Raw genomic sequence first — 13,928 nt, 5'->3', positions numbered from 1 at the left:
CCACCCTCCAGCCCCCCAATAACCCCCCCAAAATTAACATCAATCTCTCTTACAAAGAGCTGGAGACCTTAAAACGTGGTCAGGTGCCATCCTCCCCCCCCCCCCCCCCCCCATCACAGCAGTCTTGTTACTATTTCAGTGAACAGGACAAACATAGCTAGAGTTATTAAAGGTTTAACATGTTGACAGAACAACCCTTTTACTTCTAAGTACTGAAATCTTAGGGAGCTAAATCGTCATTTGAGCCAGTAATCTGCTGGTTGATGAATACAGATGATCCATTTCAGGTGAAAGACAAATAGCGAACTGTTCCGACGATGGAGGAATCTCATCCTCAGAGTTACCTATGCTTCAGGCTTATCTGTTAATGCTCATTGGTGTTCAAAATCAAATTCTTGATATACCCAAAATAAATAATTGCTCAAATTGCATCTCCAAACTCATAGTGTCCCGAAATACATTTGATAACCATAAACATCTTAGCTGACAGTCTCTCACCAATACCCAGGGATAGTCCCCACTTCATTTCATTGATGATTCATTCCCCGTCACCACATATTCCTTTGCCTTTTCTGTTCTCAAATACCTGCATACTTCCCGCATTCCAGATTTGCAAGCGGGCAGTAAATTGTAAGACAAAACAAATTTGCTTTGTAGCAAACGCTGAGCACAATGACCCATACTCTCTGCGCTTTGTAGAAACTTTTAAGCGAATAGTCCTGAAATATTCAGATGATTTGATTGTTATATTGTAATATTTCTTTTTTGCGATATGCTTGCAAGATCTGTTGCTTGTGTATAAAATTTAGCAACTTGATAATCACCACCCTGGGGCATCTCTCGTTTTCTCTCCAAATTCCAATTCTGTGTGCCTTTTCTATGATCAAAGGTCGCTGCATATCGGTGAGGCTTAACACTTCCAGAAGCCAGACACTGATTATGGCAGCTAGCTTATACTCTTCAACATTTTCATCAGACCCCATAATTATCAGTTTATTAGGATGGGATCTGTTTTTTAGCTCATCTAGCTTTTCATCCTGAGCTTGAATTTTTTACAATTTTTGCAGTTTCCTGACTGTCGCTAGCGAGTTGTCCTCCATTACAGCTTCCTGGCCCTCCACTGCATCAAGCTGCGATCCAGATTCTTGCAGTGAGTTTTTAAGATTGATATATGCTCTGAAATCATATCGAGTTTTCTTGTAATTGCCACCAATATCACTGCAGTTAACTCACTTACCATTGCTTCATCCAAAGGCTCTCTTTCCCAACGGCCATCTTGACGTCATTCGGCTTTGGTTTTTCTTTTTCTCTTTTGGTAAGTTTTGACGGCATATTGGAATATTTCTGCATAAATCGGTCAGTAGACATAAGTTCTTAGTGTATTGAGGTGTTTAATAGCTGCGGGGGTGCAAATAACTGTGATGTTCAAGGATTTCGGGGATGACACCTGGAGCCCATTCAGAGACATCTTCCCAGGTTCACTGCATCACGTGGTCTCCCTGTACGTACTTTGTGTGTATTTGTTTTAATGTGAAATCTTTGTTTTTATGAAGTATGTATGTGCAATTATTGTAAATTGCCTCAAACATTTTGTATGTGTGTGGGCTACAAATCCTTTAAATAAACTAAATACATTTTGTGCCATGCGCTTCCTGGTTCCAAAGAAAGCAGAAGGACTCCCTTCCTAGACTTGAGGGCACTGAACAAATTCCTGATAAAGGAAAGGTTCATGATGGTTTCCTTAATCAACTTAGTTCCCTTCGTGGAAAAAGTGGTTTGGCTATGCTCCCTGGATTTAAAGGATAATTTTACCCACACAGAGATAGTTTCAGGTCACAGGAATTATCCCAGGACAAGCAGGATGATAGTCCTCACATATGGGTGATGTCACTGGACGGAGCCCTATCACGGAAAAAGTTCTGTCAAAGTTTCTAGAAACTTTTGACTGGCACACTGAGCCCACTGACCATGCTCAGCATGCCATGATCCCTCGAGCCACAGGGGTCTCCCTTCCGTCTTCTTTTTTCCGCGCTGCTATTAGCCTCACGTGAAGGAGCCCTGTGTGATAGTTTTCACACGATTTTTTCCTGACAGGAAAAGTTTCAAAGTTTTTCAAATTTCCCCCTTCATAGGGGTCTCCCTTTCACTACCGGTCAGTGAGTACAAACATTTTCTCCGGTTGATATCGTTTTCGCATTTTTTCTCTTCACAAGGCCGTTGACGGCTGTCCGGCCTTTGAAATGGCAACGGGTTTCAAAAAATGCCCAAATTGCCCATGCACCTTGTCCATCACCGACCTGCATGTCGAGTGTGTTTTGTGCCTGGGCGAGGGACATAACGTATTGACATGTCCACAGTGTGCCGAGATGATGGCCAAAGGCAGACGTCTGGAGAAAATGGAACATCTCTTCTATCTTCAATTACTTCTGTCGATGTTGACATCGACTCAGTCGTCTACGGCTGGAGCGGCGAAGAAATTAGTCCTTAAAACTAAACGTCGTCTGGATGGAAGCGGTGACTGATTGTCTCCGACTCCATCTCGGTCATCCACAAAATCTACATCGGGGCTCGAGAAGCAGACCTCCGATCATCGAGAAAAACATCGCCACTGTCATCGACGGACTTCGACGCCCGATGTCATTTCGACTCCTAGAACTGTCTCGATGCCCGTCGAACCATCGCCAAAAAGGTCTCGAGTGGGTCATCGATACCCTTGACACCTTTCACTCCAATGCGATCCCCACCGATATCGGTGCCAAGTACCACGCCACCACAGGGATCTGTGGAAAAGCCGATTCCACCTTCTCTGCCACCCCCTATAGCTGCTCTGACCTCACCAGCTATACGGGAGGAACTGGAAGGTTTTATCCGCCAGGCAGTAAAAGATGCTCTGCGAGACCTGGGACCATTGACATTATCACCGGCACCGATGCCTACACCGATGCCGACACCGGTCCTTTCCCTATTAGCACCGATACTTGATAGGCTTTAAGCCCTTATCGGAGACTTTCCGAAGCAACCATCAAAATCGGGTACGAAAACTCTGGTTTCCAACCACAGGGAAGATGATGCCTCGAGGGATTCCTCGATGCCCGAACCAATCCCGAGACCCTCGGGTATTTCACAGCCGAGACTCCCGAGTTCTCCATTGGTTCCCTTCCTTCCACCATCGATGCCGCTGATTAAACCATCGATGCCTTCGATGCCTCTTTTTATTCCTCACTCCACTCCTCTATGGCGACGTTCTTCAGATACCTGGGAGGATGAAAACACCGATTCTTCATCGGAGGATATTCTATCAGATCCATCCCCACCGGAAGAGAGAAGAAAATCACCACCGGAGGACCTCTCTTTTTCAAAGTTTGTGAAGGAAATGGCAGATACCATACCTTTGCAGTTACAAGCAGAAGAGGACACCAGACAGAAAACCCTCAAGGTTTTGCAATTTGTAGATCCTCCTAAGGAAGTTCTTGCAATTTCTGTGCATGAAGTACTTGTGGATCTTCAGCATAGGTTGTGGGAGCACCCTTGTTCTATACCACCAGTAAACAAGCGGACTGACACCACTTACCTGGTTCAGCACATACCAGGCTTCCAGAAACCTCAGCTCCCACACCAGTCTGTAGTGGTGGAATCTGCCCAAAAGAAATCAAAGAGAATTCGCCCTCACTCATCAACGCGTCCTGGGAAGGAACAAAAATTTCTAGATACTCTTGGCCAGAAAATGTTCCAAGGGTCAATGCTTGTCTCAAGAATTGCGTCATATCAGTTGTATATGACTCAATATCAGCACAATTTGTGGAAACAAATACAAGAATTATCTGAGTCACTCCCTCAACAATACCAAGATTCCCTTACTAACATCATTCATAAGGGTCTAGAGGCAGGAAATCACAAGGTCCGTGCAGCTTATGACTGTTTTGAAACATCGTCCAGAATGACTGCAACAGGAATTAGTGCCCATAGATGGGCCTGGTTAAAAGCTTCTGACCTCAGGTCTGAAATTCAAGACAAATTGGCAGATCTGCCTTGTACAGGGGAAAACCTCTTTGGAGAAAAAGTACAAGCTGCAGTGGTAATTAAAAGAACATTCTGAGACTCTACGACAACTCTCTGCTGTTCCAACAGACACACCATCTTCTGCACAAAGAACAGCCAGGAAAAACACTAGAAAACCCTATTACAGTCCACGAAGATACTATCCTCCAGCACCTCATGGTAGGGTATCAAGACCGTCCCAGAGAGGTCAATCAAGACAGCCGAGGGCACCTAAGCCGCAACATCCCCCTCAAACAGGCCCTGCAACAGGTTTTTGAAAAACCTGCCAGAGGACAGCAGCCCCTTCACCAATCTGGCCCCACATCTACCAGTAGGAGGTTGGATCTCCTTTTTCCTTCTCAATTGGTCAAACATCACAACAAATCAATGGGTACTCTCTATTATACATCAAGTTTACCATCTGGATTTTCTCACAATGCACAAAGATTTTCCACTAAACTCACTTTGGGTACACAAGGATCGTTCCACACTTATGCAAGCAGAATTATCCACCCTCCTGAGAGCCAGGGCCGTGGAACCAGTTCCCCGACCTCAGCAGGGCAGAGGATTCTACTCCTGATATTTTCTCATTCTAAAGAAAACTGGAGGCCTACGTCCTATCTTAGACCTCCGAAATCTCAACAGATTTCTACAGTAGGAAAAATTCAAAATGGTATCCTTAGGCACCATGCTTCCCCTTCTTCATTCAGGAGACTGGCTCTGTTCTCTGGACCTTCAAGATGCTTACGCTCACATATCAATTTTTCCCCCTCTTTGCAAGTACCTGGGCTTCCTGGTGGGTCATCAACACTTTCAGTACCGGGTTCTGCCATTCGGACTTGCCGCGGCACCCAGAATATTCACAAAGGGTCAGATTTTAAATTTTACGCGCGCGGGGTACATTTGTGCGCGCTACTCGGTGTACACAAATGTACACCCGATTTTATAACATGTGCGCACTGCCGCGCGCATGTTATAAAATCCGGGGTCGGCGCGTGCAAGGGTGTGCACCTTGAGTGTGCCGAGCCCGAGGGGAGCCCCGATGGCTTTCCCCATTCCCTCCAAGGCCGCCCCAAAATTGGAGCGGCCTTGGAGGGAGCTTTTCTTTCAGCCCCCCACCTTCCCCTCCCTTCCCCTATCTAACCCAACCCCCAGCCGTACCTAAATCCCCCCCTACCTTATTTTCTTTTTTACGCCTGCCTCTTGCAGGCATATCTTGCGCGCGCCGACCAGCTGCCGGCGCGCGAATCTCCGGCATGGGCGCTGTGCCGGAGGACTCGGGACTGCCCCTGGACCGCCGCCCTGGACTGCCCCTTTTTCAAAGCCCCGGGACATACGCGCGTCCCGGGGCTTGTGCGCGCCGCCAAGCCTTTGCAAAATAGGCTTGGCGCGCGTAGGGGTTGGTTTTCGGGGGGTTAAGCACATAACCCTTTGAAAATCTACCCCAAAGTGCCTAGCTGTGGCAGTGGCCCATTTATGCAAGATGGGAATACATGTCTTTCCGTATCTAGATGACTGGCTTATCAAAAGCCATTCAAGACAGGCAGCATTCCAATCTGCTTCACTTGTTGGGATCAATCTGCTTCACTTGTTGGGATTTCTAATAAACTACCCAAAATCCCACCTCCTACCATCTCGCTTTCTACAATTCATCGGAGCAGAATTGAACACCACTGTATCTAAAGCCTTCCTCCCAAAAGACCGCGCAGAGACTGTCCATTTTAGCAAACTCTCTGCACACAAAGCAAACAGCGACAGCCCATCAGTACCTCTCTCTGCTCGGCCACATGGCTTCCACAGTTCGTCACTCCTATGGCCAGTTTAGCCATGAGAATAACGCAATGGACATTGAAATCTCAGTGGCTCCAAGCTATTCAACCACTGTCATCTCCAATTCAAATATCCCACCAGTTATGTTCATCTCTCCTCTGGTGGGCGAAGAAGAACAATTTGCTCGAAGGCCTACCTTTCCAGCAACCAGTTCTTCAAATAACCTTAACTACAGATGCATCCACCTTGGGTTGGGGAGCACATACAGAAGGCCTTCAGACTCAAGGTACTTGGACAACACTCGAAGCAACTTTCCAAATAAACTTCTTGGAGCTTCGAGCTGTACGTTATGCTCTATATGCGTTCAAGGACTGCCTTTCACACAAGTCTGTGCTAATACAAACAGACAACACAGTTGCCATGTGGTACCTGAACAAACAAGGAGGCACGGGCTCTTATCTCCTTTGCCAAGAAGCTGTACAAATTTGGGACTGGGCCCTGGCACATTTCATGTTTCTCCAGGCCACTTATCTGGCAGGCATTCACAATGTACTTGCAGACCGCCTCAGTCGTCTGTTCCAACCCCACGTGTGGTCCCTGGATCCTTCAGTAGCGACCAGGATATTGCAACATTGGGGTCAACCAACAATGGACCTCTTTGCATCTGAGATGAATCACAAAGTGGACAGATTATGCTCCCTGCACAAACAGAGAAACCAGTTAGCCAAGGACGCCTTTGCTCGCCCCTGGAACTCAGGCCTTCTATACGCGTATCCCCCGATACTGGTAATAACCAAAACTCTAGTGAAGCTACAACAGGACAAAAGGTCAATGATACTCATAGCCCCGTATTGGCCTCGGCAAGTATGGTTTCCCATACTCCTCGACCTCTCCATCAGGGAACCAATTCGCCTGGGTACAGCACCCATTCCCATAACTCAGGACCAGGGCAGGTTGCATCATCCCAACCTTCAGACCCTATCCCTCACAGCCTGGATGTTGAAAGCTTGATCCTGCAACCAATCAATCTTTCAACTAATGTCTCTCAAGTGCTTGTAGCTTCACGAAAGCCTTCCACACGAAAATCCTATCGTTGTGTGGAAAAGATTCACCATGTGATGCACACAGAAAAGTATTATTCCATTTTCCTGCCCCATATCATCTTTATTAGACTATCTCTGGCAACTTTCCGACTCTAGTCTCCAGACTACGTCAGTAAGGGTGCACTTAAGTGCTATCTCAGCTTACCACAAGGGTGTAGGGGATGCACCGATATCAGCACAACCCCTTGTCAGTAGATTTATGAGAGGTTTAATTCAGCTTAAACCCCCATTACGGCCACCAGTCACAGAATGGGACCTTAATGTAGTCCTAACAAGGCTCATGCGTTCTCCCTTTGAGCCCATGGATTCCTGCGATGTTAAATTTCTTACATGGAAAGTTCTCTTCCTAGTAGCTATTGCATCTGCTAGAAAAGTTAGTGAGTTACAAGTACCTGTAACATACTCACCCTATACCAGGTTCCTCCATGACTGAGTGGTACTTCGTATTCACCCTGAATTCCTTCCCAAGGTAGTTACTGACTTCCACTTGAATCAGTCTATAAATTTGCCCACATTCTTTCCCAGACCTCACTCGCACCAAGGCAAAAGAGTTTTATACACCTTAGACTAAACACGCGCTAGCATATTATCTAGAATGCACTAAAGTATATAGGGACTTCACTCAGCCCTTTATTTCTTTTGATAAAAACAAACCGGGTAAAGCAGTGGGCAAACAAACACTCTCTAACTGGCTAGCAGATTGAATAGACTTCTGCTATGAAAAAGCAGGCCTTTCTCTCCAGGGACGAGTAAAAGTGCACTCAGAGCAATGGCAACCTCAGTAGCACATTATCATTCTGTACCGATTGCTGACATCTGCAAAGCTGCAACTTGGAGCTCTCTTCACACATTTGCAGCCCATTATTGCTTGGACAAGGAAGGACGACAAGATTCAGCTTTTGGACAATATGTCTTAAAGAACTTATTTCCAGTATAGTCCCAACTCCTTCCACATCCAATCTGCTGTGATTTCAGGCTGCCTCATTTTTCCAACAGTACACCAGTTGTTGTGCCCGTTGCACAAGTTGTACGCTGTTGGTCCAATACATATATGACTCAGTCTGTAGCTTGCTAATCACCCATATGTGAGGACTATGGGTGATTAGTGATCCTATTTGTTGTTACTTACACAAGTCCTGAAGGAAGTCCTGCACACCATCTGTGAGATGGGATTGCGCACACACACCCACTCAATGGAACATGCCTAAAGCTTCTAGAATAGGGATGGCCAACTCTGGTCCTGGAGAGCCACAAACAGGCCTGGTTTTCAGGATATCCACAATGAATATGTATGCGATAGATTTGCATACAATGGAGGCACTACATGCAAATGTACCTTATACACATTTATTGTAGATATCCTGAAAACTAGGCCTGTTTTTGGTTCTTGAGAACCAGAATTGGTTACCACTGTTCTAGAAGCTATGAAATTAAACTTCACTGACCTGTCTTTATCAGATGATGTCAGCCAACTGTGGGAGCTTACATCTTGCTCTCCTTGGAAAACACCTCTTACAGGTAAGCAACTTTTACATTAGTTGAGGGTGCAAGAGAGAGAGCTAGATAAAAATATGGTCATTTTGACAGTTCTAAAACATTAAAACTGAATTCATAACTTTCTGTTGTATTCAATATCGGCCGGATTTTAAAGGCCCGGCGACGCGCATAAAGCTCCAGGACGTGTCTAAGTCCCGGGGCTTTACAAAAGGGTTGGGGAGGGGGCGGGGCCAGAGGCCTCCAGCACAGCGGCCATTTGCCGCTGTGCTGGAGGATCACATGCCGGCAGGCTGCCGGTGCACGCAATCTGCGCCTGCCCTGCCTCCAGGCAGGCGCAAAAGGTATAATAAAAATTTTGGGGGGGGGGTTAGAGTAGGGCTGGGGGGGGAAAGGTTAGGGGAAGGGGTGGGTAGGTTAGTTTAGAGGGAAGGGAATGGGGGAAGCCTGCGGGTGTCAGTGCATGCAAGGTGCACTAGTGTGCACGCCGACCCCCGATTTTTACAACATGCGTGCGCATGTTATAAAATCGGGTGTACATGTGTGTGCGCCGGGTAGCGCGCGCATATGTACACCCGTGCATATGTCTGAAAATCTACCCCTATTTGTATCCAGGATTAGGCATTTTCTGTTAATTAAGGCATTAAATTCCAGCAGTTGCCTTCAATATTAGTCATTACTTGATTGAATTCATATTTTGAGATAATGGTTTTATCAAGCTTTGACATTTATTTCTACAGTAAATCATAACAAAAGTTATTTTTTTGTATTTAAGTCATGTGGTAAAATATTGGATTCATCAGAAACTTCAAAAGAGGAGTCTTCAGGATATTTAAGTGATGTTCCAAAAAATATGTCATTTGAAGAAATTGAAAAATCTTCAATATTGTCATCAGGTATGACATTCAGACTGAAATTATTTATATGTGAAATTGGTTTCTGTTAAACCTGCATAATTGTTAAAAATATTGTGAGAAGAGATACAGTAATTGAAAATTCTTTTCCTTTGTGTTTTATAGTGTTAAACATGCTTTAAATTGATTCCCGCTTTGATAATCCAGCTACCGTGGATGAAAGAAAATTGTTGCTCTATTCATTTGCATCACCAAATTTACCACTACTATTAACATTAGGATAAACAGTTGAAGAGTGATCTTATAGAACAGGTTTGGCCAACTTCAGTCCTCAACAGTGACAGACATTGTTGGTTTTCAGGATATACACAATGAATATGCATGAGACATTTGCATGCATTACTTCCATTATATGGAAATACATGCCATGCATATTCATTATAGATACATGAAAATCAGGCCTGTTTGTTGTTCTGAAGTTGGCCATCTTTGTTATTGGAAGAGATTTAAAAAAACCGGGACATGTACTACTAAAAGTGTTTTTTGGACAAACTGAAACCTATGAAAATGAGCCAAAACCAAATAAATCAGTCAACAAATAGGTAATTTGATATTCTGAAGAATATAAGTAGTGCTGCTGGTTTAAAATATAGCTGTATTCTCTATGACGGTAACTTTCAAACAGGCGGGCGAGTGCACATGTGCGTGTGTTCATCAGCCCACATCTAGAGAAGTGGCCATTTTATAACATGCATATATTTATTTATTTATTTATTTATTTATTTATTTGATTTGATTTTATATACCGACAACCGTTTGCACATCGTGCCGGTTTACAGATAACTTATAAACAGGGAACAGTTTGTAGCATAAATGCAGTAACATAGCAATTAACTAGATAAATAAGTAGGGGAGGGAAGGGTAGGGATATACGAGACAAAAGGAGGGGGGAGGGGGGGGGAGTGAAAAGGAAAACATAGGGAGAAGATATGTACAGGGGTTTGAGGAACAACTATAACATGCACAGGGGTTTGAGGAACAACTATAACATGCACGCGTAATATATACGCGTGCATGTTATAAAAAAAAATCTGAACGCACACAAATATGCACAAAATTTTATGTGGACGCACACAAATGCCTCTTCTACCACATAAGTGGGGGGATTTTAATAGATATGCATGGACGCCATTACCAGTTTTCTCGGTTCGTTCCCAGTTTGCCCAAAAAAGGTTTAGACTTCCAAACTCCCTAGTTTAAAAGCCTCCCTGTTAGTCCCGACTCTTAAAACCCCACCTATCTTTTTTTTTTATTACTTAAATGGCCTCCATAGTAAAAGTTATACAGCGGGGACCCTGGCACATGCCTGTGCATGTAACTATTTACATGCTAAATTGAAGTTGAAATGCAGGAATCTCCATGTGCCACCCCTTTTTTGGAACTTTTCATTTTTACATGCAGCGAGAGATACGCATGTACTTGGGTGGCTTTTAAAGTCTGTTCAGTTCACACCAGCCAGTCATAATTGTGTATCTTCCGGTCCCTTTCCCGGAGGCACACTTAACTGGTCTGGTTTTCTCTCAGGATATCTATAATTAATGTACATAAGAGAGATTTTCATTCACTGGGTCTCCAATGTATGCAAACCTATCTCATGTATATTCATTGTGTCAATCATGAATTCCCAATTTGCTATGTGTGTCTTCAGGAGAGGGTTGGGAAACCCTGCTCTATGTACTGTGCAATATTTCACATTTTAACATAGCAAGAAGTGTTCAAAATCTTAGTACTTCATTGCTTTTTTAATTCTTTAAACTGTTTTTTCACGTAGATAAGCAGCTGAATTAGCCATGCTGTCTGGGTATGTCTTCTGTGCCACTAGGTGGCGGAGCTCTCTAAGTCTAGTAAAGTCTTTCAGCTAGGTGCTCCCTCTTGTATCTTCCCGGATTTGCCTGAGGCTCCTCAGTCAGTTTTTTCCATGCGACAGTTAGCACGCGGACTCTTCTCTCCTGAGAGAAACAGTTTCTGTGAGAAAAAATAAAAAGTTAAAATCATTAGCAGGACAACATCCACCGAAATGCCTTGTCCAGGATTCAAATTTTGTGCCTGCGGGAAGATAATGTCGGTCACCGATGACCACATTTCTTGCTATATATGCTTGGGTCCACTTCATGACCAGGCAAATTGTGTGGACTGCGGGCGCATTTCCCCTCGAGCGCAGCATCAACATGCTGCCAAACTTCAAGAATTAAAGTCAAGACCATAGGGCTCTTATGCCTTTTTGAGGCTTCCATAAGATCCTCCCCAGGCCCAAAAAGGAGAAAAAAGTCTCCTTCTTTGAGAAGGGTATCTTCAGTCGACCCCCCCACCGGTCAGAACATGCGCCATTGTTGGCCTGCTTAAAATCGGCGCACAGCGCGAGAGATGCATCGGTAGCATTGCAGCCACATGCTTCACCGACGCAGTCGATGCACCGGCGCTCCGAAGATCAACGCGCCTGCTCGGATCCGAAGCATCGAGGCATTGACGTGCCATCTAAGAAGCGAAGCACCGATGCATCGACTAATCGATGCAAGGAGAGCACTGAGTCGAATCCACGCCCGACCGGCGCATCGTCGATGCACTCGACTCATCAACGCAAGGATAGCGAGGCGTCGCATCCTTGCCCAACCGACGCACCACTGATGCAGTTGGCGCACATCGGCGTAGATATCGCCTCACCGACACGACCGACCCAAATCAAGCCCAAAAAACACCATATAGGTCATAAAAGACCCAGAGAGATATCACCCCTTCTAGTTATCGACTCTGATCCAGACATCTCTCCACCTCGTCTGTCAGACACCGATTCATCATCACCTGGTGCACTGTCAAGTTTTTCTTTAGCCTCCATGGGCACCCTTGCCCCTGATCGTCCTCAAACAGTACCTCCACCAGTTACTCCACCTCCAGAGAAGGTTCCATACAAAAAACGTATGCAGGCAGACATACTGAGGTCCACTCTACCACCTATAGCAGACCCACCACCTGTACTGTCTACCTCGGGCCTGGCTAACCATGCTATGTCACAGATAACCTCTATTTTGAGCCAGTTCCTACAATCTGTGGACCAATCTAGTCTGCCACCTCAGCACTCTCCTCCCATATCACCAACGGTTCCAGAGGACCCCGCACTCCCTGGTACAGCACCAAAAAACCTACCGAGCGCACCTTCCTTGCAGTTGAAGATATTCCACACTCAGATTCTTCATCAAACTCATCGACGGGCTATCTGTCTGATCTGGCGGAGGTTCCCCTGAGCCCTCCTCTCCACCAGAGGATCTTACTTATTCTCAGTTTATAGAAAAGGTGGGTCAGATGCTCAATGTGGAGACCAGGAGAGTCCCTGATCCACGTCAGGAGATGTTAGATTTTTGATGCTACAAATGAACCGGTGGCGCTACCGCAACATTCGGTATTGACTGCGCTGATGGAGAAGTCATGGGATACCCCGCTATCCATTCCTCCAACATCACTCAAAATAGACCTGAAATATCAAATGAAGGATTCCCCCTTCCATTCAACAGTCCAGCTCCCACATCAATCTGTAGTGGTAGAGTCGGCAATGCAGAAGGCTCGTAAATCGCGATTTCATTCAAATACACCGCCAACCAGAGATAATAAATCGCTTGACAACTTTGCAAAAAAGTCATTTCAATCTGGGATGCTAAATGCCCATATACAAAACCACCAATTCTATATAGCACAATATCTTTTCGAAAATTTACAAGCGCTGAAGCCACATCTCCAACAGGAACCCAGGACAGTTGCTTGTACAGTACCACAACCTAGAGGAAGGTTTTTTGGTTGTTTTTTTTTTTATTATTTTTTATTTACGCATTTCAAAATTATAACATCAACATTATAATTGTATACAGATATAGCAGTACCTCTTACATAAAGATATACTTCCTTATAATCAGGTAATAAAATCATTTATCTGTCTTTATTCTAAGGAAATGGAGAGAGCTAACTTTAAATGAGCGAATTATAGGAAAAGAAAAAACAGCTGTTAAGGAGATTAACAAATCCCCCTCACATAGCAATCAGAGACTACAGTCAAATTCTACACATTGCTTTTAGTCAGTTTGTGTTTACTAGGGGGTGGGATTCCAAGCATGCCTGGAGTTGGGAAACCTCAGATAAAACATACTTATGCTCTAGGTAGTTTATTTCACATCTATTTGGGAACTTTAACAGAAATCTAGCTCCCCTGGTCACCACATCTAATTTTAATCTCAGGAAATCCTTCCTTCTGGTTTGGGTTATTCTTGCTAAGTCCTGGTATATCCATATTTGCTGTCCATGGAACTTTTCTAACCGATGCCTGAGAAACATTCGAAGAACAGCATCTCTCAGAAGGAAATAAAAAAGAGACAAAAAGTTTAGCTCTAATAAGAATTTCTGTGTCTATTGAAGATTCCAGTATCTCAGTCAGATTCATGGAGCACTCAGGTGGCTCATTCCCCACAAGGTTATCCATCGATGATCTTGCAGGTAAGTAATACACTTTCGCAAAGGCTGGTATAGCTTGACAAACTAAAGAGTAGCAAATCACCTGGACTGGATGGTATGCATCCTAGGGTACTGAAGGAACTAAAAAATGAAATTTCTGATCTATTAGTTAAAA

The 13,928-nt window shown here is 44.6% G+C and overlaps 1 protein-coding gene across 3 annotated transcripts in view; it reads left to right on the top strand.

Annotated features, from left to right (window-relative positions):
- Positions 1-13,928, top strand: part of CFAP36 (cilia and flagella associated protein 36) — a 354,349-nt gene that overhangs the window by 269,139 nt on the left and 71,282 nt on the right. For all 3 annotated transcript variants that reach the window (XM_029593752.1, XM_029593751.1, XM_029593753.1), the window contains exon 7: positions 9,181-9,301. In XM_029593752.1, coding sequence (XP_029449612.1) covers positions 9,181-9,301 — 121 coding nt within the window. The remainder of the gene's footprint in view (positions 1-9,180; positions 9,302-13,928) is intronic.

This window comes from Rhinatrema bivittatum, chromosome 3, assembly GCF_901001135.1.
Source record: "Rhinatrema bivittatum chromosome 3, aRhiBiv1.1, whole genome shotgun sequence".
NCBI lineage: Eukaryota > Metazoa > Chordata > Amphibia > Gymnophiona > Rhinatrematidae > Rhinatrema > Rhinatrema bivittatum.
Note: the sequence above shows the minus strand (reverse complement) of the source record. Positions and strands in the feature narration are given on the sequence as shown.